The sequence below is a fragment of the Myxocyprinus asiaticus genome, chromosome 50 (assembly GCF_019703515.2).
Source record: "Myxocyprinus asiaticus isolate MX2 ecotype Aquarium Trade chromosome 50, UBuf_Myxa_2, whole genome shotgun sequence".
In the NCBI taxonomy this organism is placed as follows: Eukaryota; Metazoa; Chordata; class Actinopteri; order Cypriniformes; family Catostomidae; genus Myxocyprinus; species Myxocyprinus asiaticus.
Window position 1 is genome coordinate 21,336,889 of NC_059393.1, and position 17,232 is coordinate 21,354,120.

At 37.5% G+C, this 17,232-nt stretch overlaps 1 protein-coding gene across 3 annotated transcripts in view; it reads left to right on the forward strand.

The window, feature by feature from the left end:
• Positions 1-1,549: 1,549 nt before the first annotated feature.
• The window catches only part of LOC127439257 (rho guanine nucleotide exchange factor 18-like), a 65,173-nt gene continuing 49,490 nt past the window's right edge, over positions 1,550-17,232 (forward strand). The window contains exons 1-7 of one of the 3 annotated variants that reach the window (XM_051695465.1): positions 1,550-1,691; positions 7,878-7,999; positions 10,309-10,769; positions 13,471-13,618; positions 13,913-14,039; positions 16,593-16,644; positions 16,891-16,935. In XM_051695465.1, coding sequence (XP_051551425.1) covers positions 10,603-10,769; positions 13,471-13,618; positions 13,913-14,039; positions 16,593-16,644; positions 16,891-16,935 — 539 coding nt within the window. In that variant the 5' untranslated portion in view covers positions 1,550-1,691; positions 7,878-7,999; positions 10,309-10,602. The remainder of the gene's footprint in view (positions 1,692-7,877; positions 8,000-10,308; positions 10,770-13,470; positions 13,619-13,912; positions 14,040-16,592; positions 16,645-16,890; positions 16,936-17,232) is intronic. The other 2 variants (XM_051695467.1, XM_051695466.1) reach the window with 2 other exon arrangements.

Sequence of the window (17,232 nt, forward strand, 5' to 3'; positions counted from 1 at the left end):
TATATATATATATATATATATATATATATATATATATATATGTATGTACAGTTATGGTACAGTGATGGTATCAAATGTTAATCCCAAGGTACAAAGAATACCATCTATCTAGATTATCCCCTTTAATTGAATGCTTTTGCTCTCAGAATCAATTACTCATAGCTGTCTATGAATTGTGCATTTTTACAATGACAATAGTAAAAATCAGAGAAATTCTGCTGTAGCGTAATGCTACATCTACACTACTAGCCCTATGAATTAATGTACTGCCACATTATGTACTGTATTTGATGAAGGACACACTTCTCTGCCGGTAAAACTGTATTTTTTAAGTATGCATGCGAGTAGTATGAATAGATTCCAGACATACTTCATCCGGGGACATGGGTATTGACACGTGACCCAAATATATGACGTAATAACAACAACCGTGTAAATAACCCACTTTGTTTTTGTTAAAGAAGCAGAATTTATGTGCAAGGAACCACTTTCTTAGTATATATAGCACTCCGCCATTCTTTTAAATCCAGCATTTTGAATGTGACGAACGCCTCAGCTCCCGAGGCCGAGGGATTATGGGATCGTAAAGTGTCCAGTCGATCTGCACTTCATAATCTCATTGGAAATAGCAGGTCAAACGGGTATTCTCGCTTACTGCTTCATGAATACTGAGGATTCGGACATACTACTCCATAGGCATATTGTTTTTTGCATACTATATAGTAGGGAAGTATGGATATTTGGACACAGCGCAGGTTTCAGTACAACAAATAGAATGTTTCTGAGTGTACTTTTAAGTTTTTGCTAATTGAGCTAACCATGTCCAAAAGCCATTTAAAAAAGCAATACCATGGTCCTTTTTGGTACTTTTAAATAACATTTTGATTATTTCGACCAATGGCTGATGGGTTGAGTGCGGGAAAGCTGTTTGAAAACAATAATGTTTTGCAATTCCATTTTCTGGCGCTAGTGGTGCAGAAATTACACACTTCAACTTTAAAACTCTGAAAGTTGCTATTCGTAGCTGGTAAAATGCAACAGTATGTCAGCTTTTGTCTATTACGAATTAAATATAAAAAGATTTGAATTCTGAGCAAGTCAGTAAAACTATAAAATGGTGTTCAGTGTTGCTGCAACATGTTCAAATAACTGCTAAATGATATAGCAACACAGTTGGTGATCCAATTTTAGCTCTAGTAGTCAGTAAAGTGTGAACAGCAGCTAGTGTAAGTAAGACTAGCTCTTTGAAGGGGCTAGTTCACCACGTCAACTACCACTGCTGTAGTTCCACTTAACAACTTTTCCTAACTGTGCTCTCATTATAGTGCGAGAACTCTGCAGAGAAACCCATAAAATCATCAAATGCACATGCAAAACACCTCTGAGGTCTAGAGTTTGGTTTTCCTAAAGTTGTACTTGTAACGTCCGTCATCAACATGTTTTGATCATGTAAGAAGGGTCCCATGAGATGTGTGTTAACGAAATGGCGATGTGTACTGCTGCCTGCGCTATATTTCAGTCTAAAGAGGAAGTTGTAACAGAATTGTGAGTTTAAGCTGTGGTTAACACGGCACTCTCTTTTCATACGCTTTAACTAGCAGAAAGCTACCAGCTGCACACTTTTTCATACTCTCAGAAAAGGGCCTTTTGCGATTTGTAAATTCTTGGTGATTCTTTATTGAGTTGTTTTGGTGAGTAGTTTTTTGTGGGTCTATGTTGTTTTAACGTTACTTTATGTATGTTTAAAACATTTATTTTACATTATTTTATGGTAAAGTGGGACACAAATTGTCATTGCTGCTGTTTTTAATATACATGTATGATCCAAATCATCAATTCTAGTTACTATGATGTATCTAGATGATTCAGCTTAAGTTTCTCACTTTACCAGTTGTCCCAGCATTGTCTTCTAAAACTACAGACAAGCTAAGATGTTGTCATGTAATCTTAGCATTTATATCCTTGAATTTTGAATGAAGCACCAATATATTGACCTCTTTAAGCTCAGCAAGAGCTCATTTTGTTGGCTTTCAGTTACTTTTCATCCATTATTGCTTCACCCTTCATCAAAGTTTCATTTAAGGAACTGTCTAAGCAGAAATGCTGCAGTACCATGTGTTGCAACTGCATGACACAGTGTAGAAAGTCATCATTCGGGTGCATTACTCTGGTTGGGTCTTTTTAACATGTTAAAAACATTTCGCTTGTTTGTGGTCTTTGATGCATCAGATGTTTTCCACTTTCAGTTTTATAAACCAGGTCACGCAGCTACTACCAGAAGTCCAAATTAGAAATCTTTTGACAGATCAAGCTGAATAAAAAACATTAAAAATGAAGTATTACCACTAATCTTGAACAGAATTTGTGGAAATAATCAAGAAGTGTATCATTTTGGTGGGCTAGGAACTTTATAGTTAAGTCAATGAAAAATGAAAAAACAACTTTGCCTCACATATTTCCAATATCTTTTATCCTACGCTTACAGAAATGTAGCACTGTATTTCCATGTTTTTGTGGACTCTACAATAATTATATTCTATGCAGTAACTTGGAGTACCATATAAGTACTATGGTTTATGAATTATACAGTATGATATTTATGAAAGTACTATGGTATTACCATCTGTTGCCCTCAATGTACCACGATACCACCACAGTACTTTTATGTCAAATCAAGGTGGAAAAAGATCAAGAGAGTACAGTATTTGATAGAACAATATATTGCAGACTGATTGCACTGTGAATTCGGTAACAGTAGGTCAAAAGTTCTTCTGTTGAAATCGGTCAGTGTTTACCAAAATTTTAACCACTGCCCCCAGTGGCCAAAACTGGAAGTGCTGTTGAATGTATGGGCACATATGAGCCCCATTTTCTAGGTGACATGTCCACAGAGTGGTGGAAAAAATGCGTTGCAGTTTTGGTTAAACCCTAACCCCAACCCTGATGTAATACAGTCAACAGGAATGCATATTTTATTAACCCTACCCCCTTACCCAAACCCCAACCCTAAACCTAACCATCAGTGGAGTAAAAATGTAGTGTTTGAGCAAAAATGCAACCCCTGAATTACGCCAGCCTAGCTGTGTATGCGATTACTTCCTGGTCAGTTGTGCCATGGGAAAAGATGATGGGGGATGATGCTTGTCAGTAATTAAGGAAAAAAGGAAATATTATGTCAGTTTCCCATGTGATAATATTGTATATTGGCTGGGCCGATAAAACAGCAGACATTTGATAATCATTTGTGAGTGAATATGGAATTTGAATGTTTTTCGGACATGTACTAAGGTAATACACTGCCTGGCCAAAAAAAAGTTGCCATTTGGATTTAAATAAGCAGATACTTAAGAGACTATGACTGGATAATTATTGCAGTGATTAATATGTTTCAGCTGGCAACAATTCTTTTAACCCTAACTGATGCAGTGTGTAGCTTCTCATTTCTTAAACAACCATGTCAGAAGACACATCCCATGGTCGTGGAAAAGATGTTACTGTGTTTCAGAAGGGGCAAATTATTGGCCTGCATCAAGCAAAGAAAACAACTAAAGAGATTGCTGAAATTGTGGTGAACCGTCAGCTTCGTGGAAGAAATGTGGTCAGAAGAAACCTTGAATGATCGTGATCAGAGATCACTAAAACGCTTGATGAAGTCACATCGTAAAAAATCGGCAGTAGAACTCACAGCTATGTTTAATAGTGAAAGTAAGAGCATTTCCACAAGCACAACGTGACGAGAATTTATAGGATTGGGACTAAACAGCTGTGTGGCCACAAGAAAGCCACTTGTTAGTGATGCTAATTGGAAAAATGACTCATTTGCTAGGGAGCATAAAGATTGGGATGTGGAGCAATGGAAAAAGGTAATGTGGTCTGATGAGTCCAGATTTACCCTATTCCAAATCGATGGGCGCGTCAGGGTAAGAAGGGAAGCGCATGAAGCGATGCACCCGTCATGCATAGTGCCCACAGTACAAGCCTCTGGAGGCAGTGTTATGATCTGGGTTGCTTCAATTGGTCAGGTCTAAGCTCAGCAACGTTATGCAGCAATAAAATGAAGTCAGCTGACAACCTGAATGTACTGAATGACCAGGTTATCCCATCAATGGATTTTTTCTTCACTGAGAGCACGGGCATATTCCAGGACGACAATGCCAAGATTCATCAGGCTCAGATTGTGAAAGAGTGGTTCAGGGAGCATGAGGAATCATTTTCACACATGAATTGGCCACTACAGAGTCCTGACCTTAACACCATTGAAAGTTTTTGGGATGTGCTGGAGAAGACTTTACAGAGTGGTTCAACTCTCCCTTCATCATTATAAGATCTCGGCCAAAAATTAATGCAACTCTGGATGGAAATAAATGTTGTGACGTTGCATAAGGTTGTTGAAACAATGGCATGACATATGTGCGCTGTAATTAAAGCTAAAGGTGGTCCAACGAAATTTTCGAGTATGCAACTTTTTTTGGGGCCAGGCAGTGTACCTTGTTACCTTTTGAAGTACCCTTGAAGTACCGTGTAAATACTGTGCTATATAAATCTGGTCATAGAGTGCCATTGTGTATGTATATGGTAGTACCACCTGATACCTTCAATGTACCATGGCACCATCACAGTGCTTTTTTGCAAGGTAACTATTATGCAAAATTCCCTCCTATCCACATCCAGTGTTGCTTTCTTTCTCTCTCTTGCACACCCTCCCTCTCTTTTGGCTCAGTTTAATCCCCCACCTCAGCGCCTCTTGACTTTAAATCATATGTTAACTAATCCTTGCCGGTTCTCTCATCTGATCCGGCTGTTGGACTCTAGTTTTCCCGATCCCTCTTTCGCTCGCTCACTCCTCTACGTGACCTGCACAATCCACATGGCAGATCCACCCCTGCACAACTCCTGGCCCTCGTTCTCCTGGATGAAGCGATGGTCCTTCAAAAGAGGTAGAGAGGAGGCTTCAGTCCTTTCCTATGTCTGTCATCTTTACTTTTCCTCTCCTCTGCACTTTTCTTCTGTGCTGTATTTCCTCTGTGTTGGGAGTTTTGTAAAACACTAAACCTAAAAAAAGGTATTTATGCATCTGCTGTAGTGGGAGTTTCTGGTTGTGAAAAACCACTGAGTAATGTTTTGTTTTGGCCCCTTTAAGCTGTTAATGTGTCATGTAGTTGAGGAGGTATATTAATTTTGTGTCTCTAAGCAAACAAGAGCCTGGTTGAGCATGCTACTCATCAGATGTTACTTACAGTTGTGGTGTGTAAGACTGTTGCTGGACTGGTCACATTGTGAATAAGATGCGCTCTGAAGGTGACACGCTCTCCTGAGATATGACTTGACCGAGTGTGTTAGCACATGATGTACAAAACGCTTTCACAGTCCTGACAGTACTGTGTGAGAGTGTCTTTACTGTAATATGTCTTAAAAGAGGAAATACTTTGCTATACTTGGAACCAAAGCAGGACTTTTTGGAGACTAACTGTCATAAATTGGGTTGGGAAAAAGAGAACCACTTCTTATTAAGAACCAGTTCCATTTTTCATAAAATAGTGGATTGGTATGAAGAGTGACATTGTAATGCATATATATATATATATATATATATATATATATATATATATATATATTGAAAAATAAATTGTTAAATTGCACAGTAATTTGATTAAAAACTGTGGAGACTGTGAATCAGAATCAGGGCAAATGATTATTTCAGTCACTTGAAAAGAGAAAAACATCATTTAATAGTGATTACACATCTAATAACATTAGCATAAGTGAACATAGCTGTTTATAACGTCTCACAACACACTCATTTTGATCCTGTGAACTGTTTATTTACTATCGCATTTACTATGACTTGAATCAATACATAAATGAATTAACATTCAGTTATTATCTTTCATTTACCTTGGAGCAAATGTAGGAGTCGTTGCAGATGTTTTATGTTCATTTGGGAATGAGGGCTGACACAGGTTAATCCATTACATGCTCTTCTCCAGATTTATTTAAAGATTTTTTTTAAATAAGAAAGAAAAACACTGCGGATATCCTCTCTGGGTAACTCGTTTCACTATTACAAATGACCCGGCAACAATGTGTTCTTAAAATGTTTTTATTATTTTGATAAAATCCAACTTAAAAGTACTCATAGCTATCGCGTGTCAGAGTAATGGCAGCAGGGCAACAGTTTCTGAGACAGGATTGGTCAGAAGCACTTTTAAGGGGCTTAGCGAAAGGTCAGTTCCCAAACGAATGACTCTTATGAGCTGATTCTTTTGAACCTACAGCGTAAAACATAAAGTGCAACCAGTTTAGTCCAATTTACGAACATAAGACTCTTTTGAGCGGATTCTTATGAATCTGCAGCAACCTTTCAAGCTTTGGGGTTGCCCAGTAATCCTTTTGGATAAGTTTAAGACTTGCATAACATAATAATTCAACAAATACAGTTGGCAAACATTTACCTCACTCCAGTGATTCAAATATACAGCACAGTTGAGCTATTTAGAGCATGTTTTCTGTTATTTAGACCACAATAAAGCTTTGCACCTTAATAGTGTGTGTGTGTGTGTGTGTGGAAAAAAAACTGTAGCTTTCTGTTGTAGACCACCTAACCCTTGTGAAAGTGGAGAGGCCCTTTGTAGTATTCACCTTGAAGTGTATAAGAAGGGGCCAGCCATAAAAGGATATTTGAACATGACAATCATCCTGGTACTTGTATAGTTTACATATCACATGTCCAATTCGGATACAAACAACTTCGCCATGCTTGGACTATGTAATCCGTCTAGATGATTTACGTTTGAAAATGCTGTACAGTTCATTCATCGCTTACGGACAGGCCATATTGGCAACATCGTTGGAGAAGACGACTTCTAGTTAATGGTTTGGACTTTGCCGTCTGTGTTTTGTCATAGCGCACATCATCAACACCATCATAATCATAATTCAGGATTCAACAGGAACTCGGAACTTTGGAAAGGTCTTTTATACAGCACCCCAAAATAGATGGAGCATGCCTAAATTTATCTCCAAAAGAGTAGCATTGTCTTTTGTAGTTCTTGAGATTTGATGGACAACTCAGGTGACGCGTGGAGGAGCATTTTGTCTTCACGCTTAAAAATAAAGATTCTTCAGTGGTCCATAAGAAGAGCCATCTTCTTATCAACAACCATTTTTGACTATATGCAGGGGCGTAGATTCAAATCAAAACAAGCAAGTACAACACCCCGCCCCCCACATGTAAATGCTTCACACTGCAACCTCACAATGTTCAAGCCAAATCTACGCCCTTGGCTATAGGGTTCTTTGGAGATTAAAAAAAGTTCTTGAGGTTCCATTAAATATGTTATTCAGATCATCATATTAGTTCTTTCTAGAAAAGTGGTTTTAGATCTAGTGGTCCAAGCCCTACTAGGTTAAACAACAGCTCTCCAACATTACATCTCGGTTATGCTTTGGCACAGTACTCGTACGTCAAAAATGTAAGAGATATGAAGTAATTAGATATCACAGTATCCAAAATGTCTTGATTCGTTTTGTGTAGTGCACGACAAGTGGCAGCGTTAGATAATAAACTTCACCAAAGCCACAAGAGTTCCTTTGGTGGAACAAGAGTTCACGATTAAGGGGCCGATCAGACAAAACGTGTTCTTGTTCTTTTTAAAGCTACAGTAGACATGACACGTCAAAAAAACAAAACAAAATAAACTGCCATTATATAAAAAAAAAGCGAAACGCTGGAAAAATGTGCCACAAACGGTCAAAGACGTTCGTTTCGCGCATGTTTACATTGAAAATAAGCTCGGGCAGGCGTGAAAAATGCGGTCGGTGCTGCAACAGATGCAGTGCTAATATTCCAAGCTAAATTTGTGGGATTTGTGTTCCAGGATCAGACTGCAAACCATGCACCCAGCTCCGTGTCCCCTTCTCAACAACCAGCTCCTCCTCTTCCTTGTCTCCAGCCTCCATCCCAGAAGACGTCTTCTTCAGCAGTACTCCTGGAGACAAGGTAAGTCTAATGTGTTGTATTGACGTTTGATACTAAAACATAGAAAATTGTCATTTCTAACCTGTATGACTTTCTTTCTTCAGTGTAACACAAAAGAAGTTTTGAAGAAAGTTAACACTGCTCTTTTTCATACAACCAAAGTGAATAGTGACTGGGGCTGTTGAGCTTTAAAATGGACCGTAAACGTAGCCCGTATGACTTGTGCGCTAGGCTGTGTATTAAGTATTTTGCGGTCATGTTATAATTTTGTGTGAGAAACGGAGAGAAATGTAACTTCAAAGTATAGTTAAGCTTGGTACGTTTATATGCGCAGTTATAATTGAGCTACAGTGTTTATCTGTTTACCGCGGTCAATAACGTGACACTCGTTTTTTGTCCAGATCTATTAAATTATTGAAAAATACCTTAAAAATGAAATTTGTACAAAACAATTACTTGAATACTCCTCTTCTATAATGAAAATGTTTTCAATTTCTGAGTTCAATGTAATTTTGAAAACAAATTCTGGGGCTTAAAGTTAAAAATACGGTGTAATGTGGTGTAACCGTCCAGAGACAGAGTAAAAAGTCTCATTAAAAGCTGAAATTCTTGAAAAAAAAAAGAAAAGAAAGGTTGGCCTGAGTAGTTAAAATGAGGAATTATTTAAATATTTTATTAATATTTCTTTAAAAAAATAAAATAAGCAGTGAAACAATTTTGTTGTAAATTATCATTAATATTAGAATTTATTTATTTATTTATTTATTTATTTATTTATTTTTGCACCAAATCAAATTCATGTGGTGTAACCAACATGTAGGTAGCCATTTTATTGTTTATGTTAACAAAAACATAAAACATAAAGGACCCCTTTTTTATTTTTTTTATATTGGTTACTTTGACATTTTTATGAAAAAGCAAATTATTTTCTGGTCATTTGGTGGAACTCTGAGAACATTTTTGACATTATATATATATGTGTGTGTGTGTGTATATATATATACTGTACGTATATATATACACACACACACACACACACACACACACACATATATATATATATATATATATATATATATATATATATACACACACACACACTGGCGGCCAAAAGTTTGGAATAATGTACAGATTTTGCTGTTTAATTCACCAAAGTGGCATTCAACTGATCACAAAGTATAGTCAGGACATTACTGATGTAAAAAACAGCACCATCACTATTTGAAAAAGTCATTTTTGATAAAATTTAGACAGGCCCCATTTCCAGCAGCCGTCACTCCAACACCTTATCCTTGAGTAATCGGTGGGGCGCGTGGTAAGTTGAGCGTGGTTGCCGCGGTGGATGGCGTGAAGCCTCCACAGCGCTATGTCTCCGTGGCAACGCGCTCAACAAGCTACGTGATAAGATGCGCGGGTTGACGGTCTCAGACGCGGAGGCAACTGGGAGGCGAATCACTATGTGACCACGAGGACTTAAAAGCACATTGGGAATTGGGCATTCCAAACTGGGAATAAAAAGAAAAAAAAAAACATTTTCAAAAATTTGTGAAGCCAACATGGACACATAGATAACATTTCTACAAACTCTACACATGTTTCAAACTATAGATAAAATAATAAATAAATCACATTTTATCACTTCAGACAACCACTTTGTCAATGACCCAAACATGGCACGATGTGTAATCGAATATTTGAAAAATGGACGACTAATACGCTGGGTTAAATACACGACATGCGTCACCTGACTTTCGGAATATATTTGCTCAGTGCCGATTCCAATTGTTGTCCAATGTATAAATGCCGGATGAAGCCAAGCTACAATCGCATTATCTAAGCCACATAGCTTCACAAGATTTGGAAGATTATATGGACAATTTGTATGATACTTTGATGGTGCTTTATTGTCATTTTTTGAGCCCAAGTCCCCATTCGCTTTAATGTTATGGAAAAGAGTAGCGCAACATTTATTCTTAAAATGTTTATTTTGTGTTCCACTGAAGAAAAAATAAAAATAAAATAATTTAAAATTTAAATTAACCCTTTATTTGATGTGGTGTAGTTGTCAGTATCTATAAGATGCGAGTCATGAGTTATCACCATTGTGAAATCGAGCAAAGTCCCTAACCACAGGTTGTACCGTGAGTTGCTTTGAATAAATCATCTGCTTATCATCTACATATTTACTAATCTTCAATGGCTCGTTCATCACTAGCATGGGACTCTTTCGGTTCAGGATTCACGTTATTAGTCATACAATGACCTCAGACAGTGCTATGTCATAAGAGCTACCCAAGAAGGTCAGCTGTTCATTGACTTCTTGTTTTTAGAAGAACTACTTGGCTGAGAGTGACGGTGAATGCAGTAGCATAGAAGACCTCTTAGACTTCAGCTCTTCTCTGAAAGATTCAGAGTATTTCAGAGATCTCCAACTTGGATCCACAGTGACTGCTGTCCTATCAGAAGATCAATTTCCTGTCTTGGTCACATCTTTGGGTGATAAGTTACCACAGTTACCTTCTCAGACAACACTAGAGAGTGGATCCTACCCGAATTCCTCAGCGTTCCACACTGGACAACCTTTGCAAATAGACAACACTGTGATTTCTGCTGGAGGTGAAGCCATGGACCGCTTGGTTGCTATCAGAACTTCAGAGTTCCAGGATTATCCTGGATCTGAGCAAGATGATGATTCAGACACGGAAAACTTTCCAATTTTGGTTCGGTCCATGTCCACATCACGGCGACACAGCTGGGAGGTACCAATTTCGCCAATTGATCTGGGAAGAAGGTAAGACATAGTTGGGCAGATAAGTCCCACTTTATAAATGTTTGAATGTCATTGCATTAGATAACAAAGTACAAAATCAAGTGGCTTCTGAAAACAAATGCTGCTAGAGCTTTTCTCAGGTGTCCTAGCAGAGTATCCACAGGTGTAGTTCATCACATTTACAATGGACATGTTCCACAAATGCCTGGGTTCAAAGACGCTGGCTATCACCCCTGGAGTTCGCTAGTTCGAATCACAGGGTGTGCTGAGTGATTCCAGTCAGGTCTCCTAAGCAACCAAGTTGGCCCGGTTGCTAGGGAGGGTAGAGTCACATGGGGTAACCTCCTCGCGGTCACTATAATGTGGTTTGTTCTCGGTGGGGCACGTGTTGAGTTGAGCGTGGATGCCGTGGTGGATGTCGTGAAGCCTCCACATGCGCTATGTCTCCATGGCAATGCGCTCAACAAGCCACGTGATAAGATGCGCGGGTTGACAGTCTCAGAAGTGGGGCCACCCAGATTGAGGCAAATCACTACACGACCACGAGGACTTAAAAGCACATTGGGAATTGGGCATTCCAAATTGTGTGAAAAAGAAAAAGAAAAAAAAAAAAAAAAGGTTTGCTTTAAAAGTGCTCTTGTGCAGTATTCAAAATAGATGTCACTTGGTTTGATTATTTGTTATATAATGGCAGAAACCATGGTTTAAAAATGTTCTATGGTGACACTGTAGTAAAACTGTGGTAACAATATATATACATATATTTTGAAGAATAATTATGATTTTTATTACCATAGTTTTGGTTTTCCTGTGTTATTACTTATACTAAAAATGACATTTTAAAAATATGGTTACTGTAATAAAACCATGGAAAGTTTGTGGTAATGGTTTTATTAAAATTTAGTTAAACTATAGTTACTGGAGTAAAACCAAGGTAAATTTTGTGATTACTGTTGTTTTTCTACAAATACCATAATTTAACTATGGTTACTGTAGTAAAACCATGGTTAATTTTTAAAAGGAATGGCTAAAGCTATTACTCCAGTTTTTATGTGAGGGAACCAAACATTTTTGTGAGGTAAAGCAAAACATATTGCGAATGAATGCAAAATAACTGTGGGGAAATGTAAAACTTATTGCACGGGATCCAAAAATAATTGCGAGCAGGGTTGGGAGGGTTACTTTAGAAATGTATTCCACTACAGATTACAGATGCTGTAAAATGTCATTTGTAATGTTTTTCGTTAGATTACTCAAGGTCAGTAATGTATTCTAAATACTTTGGATTACTTCTTCAGCACTGGTAGATTTTTTCACTTGTTTTGACTATAAAAACTCTGCCAGTACAGTAAGACAAAATACACATGTTAAAAATACATTCTCTGAAAAACCGAAATATCTTATGCAGTGTTGTTTCTAAAACAAGATCAATCAAATTGATCTTGTTTTAAGCATTTTTAGATATTTTTACAGGAAAACAATACAAAAATTATTATCAAGAATACGATTTTTGCCCTAATATCAAAGGTCTTACTAGAAAAAAGAAATTATGATCCAACATGAATTTTCTTGATAAAAAAATATGATCGTGTCTGGTAACATGTGCATGTAAAATGGCTAGAAATAGCATTTTAGCTTAGCGTAAAGCTGACAATTTACACAAGGTTTATTTCTATTTCTTCTGCTCCAAACTTACTTCAAACGTACTTCTCTGTCTGCTCGTATGAATGTAACACATCATAAGAAAGTGTTTCACCGCTGTTCAAATGCACTTTGGATCGCATCATTTATATGTATAAATGTTTTCCATCTGAAAGGACTAAATATTAAATGAAACAAATGACAATAAAATGCAAAGTAATCTCTTCAGTAATGAAAATACTTTTTGAATGTAACTGTATTCTAATTACCAATGATTTAAATTGTAACTGTAGTGGAATACAGTTATTTATATTTTGTATTTTAAATACGTAATTCCGTTACATGTATTCCATTACCCCCCCAACCCTGATTGCAATGTAATGCAAAACTTATTGTGAGTGAATCCAAAATAGTTGCGAGGGAACGCAATTTTTTTGTGAGGTTACCCAAAATAATTGCAAGATAAAGAAAAACATTTTGCAAATTAACGCAAAATAACTGTGGGGAAATGCAAAACTTATTGTATTGGAACCTAAAATAATTGTGTGGCAACGCAAAACTAATTGCGAATGAATGCAAAATAAATGCGAGGGAATGCAAAACTTATTGCAAAGGAACACATTTTTTTTTTGTGAGGGAATGCAAAATATATTGCGAGGGAACGCAAACTACTATATTTAGAGGGAACTCAAAACCTATTACGAGGTAATCCAAAACATATTGTGAATGATTGCGAAATAATTGCAAGGGAACCCAAAACGTATTGCAAGAGAACCAAAAGTATTTGCAAGGGAACCCAAAACTAAATGTGAGGGAACAAAAAACTATTTTAGAAATTAATTTTTCTCCCTATCTACTGAAGGGCTCTGTACCAAATACTTTTAGGGGCCACTATACAGCATATAAGTGTTGAAGTTTTCACTCATTTGCCATATATAACATAAATAAATGCTATTTTTACACAGTCAGTACAGTTTCCAGAAATGTGATGTCTCTTGACAGTTGTTGAGAAGAACAATTATTGTATGTAATGCATACACACTGTATGGTGATGTGTGTGTGTGTGTGTGTGTGTGTGTAGGTTCAGTCTTGACACTACTGGCACTGACAGCGATGGAGAAAGAGAGGTTCAGTGTCTGGACAATAGTTCCCATTTACCATCTTCCTCCTTAGAAAGCTCATTTGAAGAAACACCTGGTGCTGTTGACTGTGAAAGCCCCAAAACACCAGTAACTGTCACAAATCTGCATCTTCTTACAGATCAAGCACCCAAAATAAAAATTCTGTCATCATTTACCCACCCTCATGTCATCCCAAACCTGTATGACTTTCAATTTTCCGTTAATTGAATGATGGTGTGTCATTACAGTATGAGTAAATTATGACAGAATTTAAATTTTTGGTTGAACTATTCCTTTGACACAAACAAACACTGTAACATAACTGAGAACTCTATTAACCTTAAATGTAATGATTCATTTGTTTAATAATAAAGTTTTCACATGGTTTGGTTTTAATGTCAGCAGCTGCCCACATCAGGCAGGACGGTGTATTCCAGATCTGAGATTCTTGCCACTGATGAAAAATCTCAAGCTGAAAGAGTCTCGCGCATACTGGAAACTTCAAAGCAGGCTGCCAGAGAAGCAGGAGGTCAGTTCTGCAATTAGCCAGAAAAAGATTTTCAACTCCAGTCCTAAATGCATAGATTCAAATGCCAAGTCCATGCCAGACAAAAACAGTTTTACCATATTGACCATGAATAGACCCATACAGGTCTAAAACAAAATAGGCCTAAAGAATTCAATATTATAATTAGTGGTGTTTGTTAAGGCAAGCCAACACACTCTCACGTCAGGATTAAATTTGGCTAATTCGTATGATATCTTGCGACTGCACTCGTTTGAATTCCTACGACTTTCACAACAGCCAATGACGTCGCTGGACATCGTTTCCATCTAATACGCAACAATTACTTGCTTGTGTCACACACAACAGCTTCCTATCATGTTTATACACTCTACTGATTGGTTAAGTTTAGATAAGGGGTTTGTGTAAGGGCATAATATTAATAAGTATGTCCTTAACGCCTCGTGCGCGGAACTCGTGCATACGTCCGCATTAGACATCCGGGAATTTGCACGTGATGAAGTCGTATGAGTTTATGCAAACAACATTGTCCTAGACCATACGAGATACGAGAATAAATTATGTATGACTTTTCTCCTACCTGAAATTGAGCGCCGTGTTGAGGAGAGGTGTGTTATTACTTTTCTAAGCAATCAAACTTTGATGTGGGCTTGACAAATCCTTGTCTGAAAGTTTTCAAAGTCTTAAGTTTGACATTACAATAAATTAGCTAACTATGTCACAGGACAGACGGACAGACAGACAGATAGATAGACAGAGAGACAGACAGACAGATGATAGATAGATAGATAGACAGACAGACAGACAGACAGACAGATGATAGATAGATAGCAAGAGAGAGACAGAGTGAGAGAGACAGACAGACAGATGACAGATAGATAGATAGACAGAGAGACAGACAGACAGACAGACAGATGATAGATAGATAGCGAGAGAGAGAGACAGAGTGAGAGAGACAGACAGACAGATGATAGATAGAGAGAGAGACAGACAGACAGATGATAGAGAGAGACAGACAGACAGATGATAGATAGAGAGAGAGACAGAGTGAGACAGGCAGACAGATGATAGATAGAGAGAGAGACAGACAGACAGATGATAGAGAGAGAGAGAGACAGACAGACAGACAGATAGATAGACAGAGAGACAGACAGACAGATGATAGATAGATAGATAGACAGACAGACAGACAGATGATAGATAGATAGCAAGAGAGAGACAGAGTGAGAGAGACAGACAGACAGATGACAGATAGATAGATAGACAGAGAGACAGACAGACAGATGATAGATAGATAGCGAGAGAGAGAGACAGAGTGAGAGAGACAGACAGACAGATGATAGATAGAGAGACAGACAGACAGATAGATAGACAGAGAGACAGACAGACAGATGATAAATAGAGAGAGAGAGACAGACAGACAGACAGACAGATGATAGAGAGAGAGAGAGACAGACAGATAGATAGACAGAGAGACAGACAGACAGACAGATGATAGAGAGAGAGAGAGAGAGAGAGAGAGAGAGAGAGAGAGACAGACAGACAGACAGACAGATGACAGACAGATAGATAGAAAGAGAGAGAGAGAGAGAGAGAGATGGACAGACAGACAGACAGATATAACTGACATACATCCGGTCAGTTAGAAAGTCATAGCACACTATTCCAGAACAGTCTGAAGGTCTGTACCAAGTTTGGTGGATGTAGCTTGAAAGCTCTTGGAGGAGTTAGTATTAGAAATTTTGGTCTCGGTTAAAAAAAAAACAAAGTTTGTTGAATAACAGTATGTTGGCTTCGTCAGGTGAACATAATCAGTATTTTTGTGTTCTTTTCCTTTAAAAACATCTAAACATTATTAAAACAAGTCATATTTACTTGATAAGCAAAATGGCATAATATGAAGTCTTGCTTTGAGCGAAATCTAACTAAATTGAGGTTTATGTTTAAAACAAGAAAGATGTAAACTGAGAAAAATAAATAACTGAATTCAAAGGGTAAACAAGTTTATTTTTACCCCATTGGTTTCTTTTGTGTGTGTGTGTTTACCTCACTAAATCAATCAAGTCAGAGCTTTCATGGAATTCAGAGTTTACAACTTGTTATTACGAGTTCTACAAGGAAGTCAGAATTTCTTAATTACAGTAATTCCAACATGACGTGAACATTTGACACAGTTGGCCAGTAATTAACCACCTAGCAACCACTCAGAACACCCTAGCAACCCCATAGAGATGCTCTGGTAACCACCCATAACATCCTAGCATTGTGGTGCACTGAGTTTTTAAGAAAATGTCAAAATCTACTTGGTTCTAAGTGAATTTCTTTTAAGAGAGTGCCATTAATGGATCTAAATCAAAGGGAAAATACAATATTATAGTTTTACTCTAATGTTTAGTATTTTTAGTCTTTTATATTGAGTGTATTTCCAACAGTGAATCATACCATGTTAATTTGTTCACTTGGTAGATTCAACTATGTCTCTAACAATTCTGCTGTATTTAATAGTTTTGTTATAAAATAAACACCTGATTTCTTTGTGTTACTTTGGGATTCCAGAAGAACAGGAGTCGGAAGAGGGGCTTCAGTCTGTGGAGGGACGGAGTCATGTGTAAGTTTCCACATTTATGTAACTACACACTGTATAGCCAAAGAGTTGCAGAGAATCCCAAGATAATTTGAGTCACTGAAGTTATATAATTTGCAAGGAAATATCATGGGGGAGTTGTGTGGCCCTTGATGAGTAAGCCGGGCAAAGTAGTGTTCTTTTGCTGTTGGGTTTATTTGGAAAGCAGCCCGAACTGTGTGCCCTCCTCTCTGCTGCACATACTCAGCCTCAGTGTCTTGTTTGTCTTAGGCTGATGGTACAGAAAGTTCTGCAAGAGCTTAAGCAGTATCACGGGTAAGTAAACAGTGTGAAGGAAGCCTGCTGCCCACCCATTCTAACTAACATGAGTGGTACTGGCCTGTGGTGCGTTTACAGGGCCGAAATAAAAAAGCATTGTTTGTCTTGAACTTGTTGTGTATGTTTGCATGTTTATGACATATTATTAAACCTGGTAAGGCTCTTTGGGATGGGTTGTTCTTGTTTTATCTTAGAAACTTGCATGAAAACTTGAATGTGCTTTTAACAAGGTCATGAAATGTTTGTAAGATAACTAACGCTTCTAACAACAGACTAGCAATATGTTCGTAATGG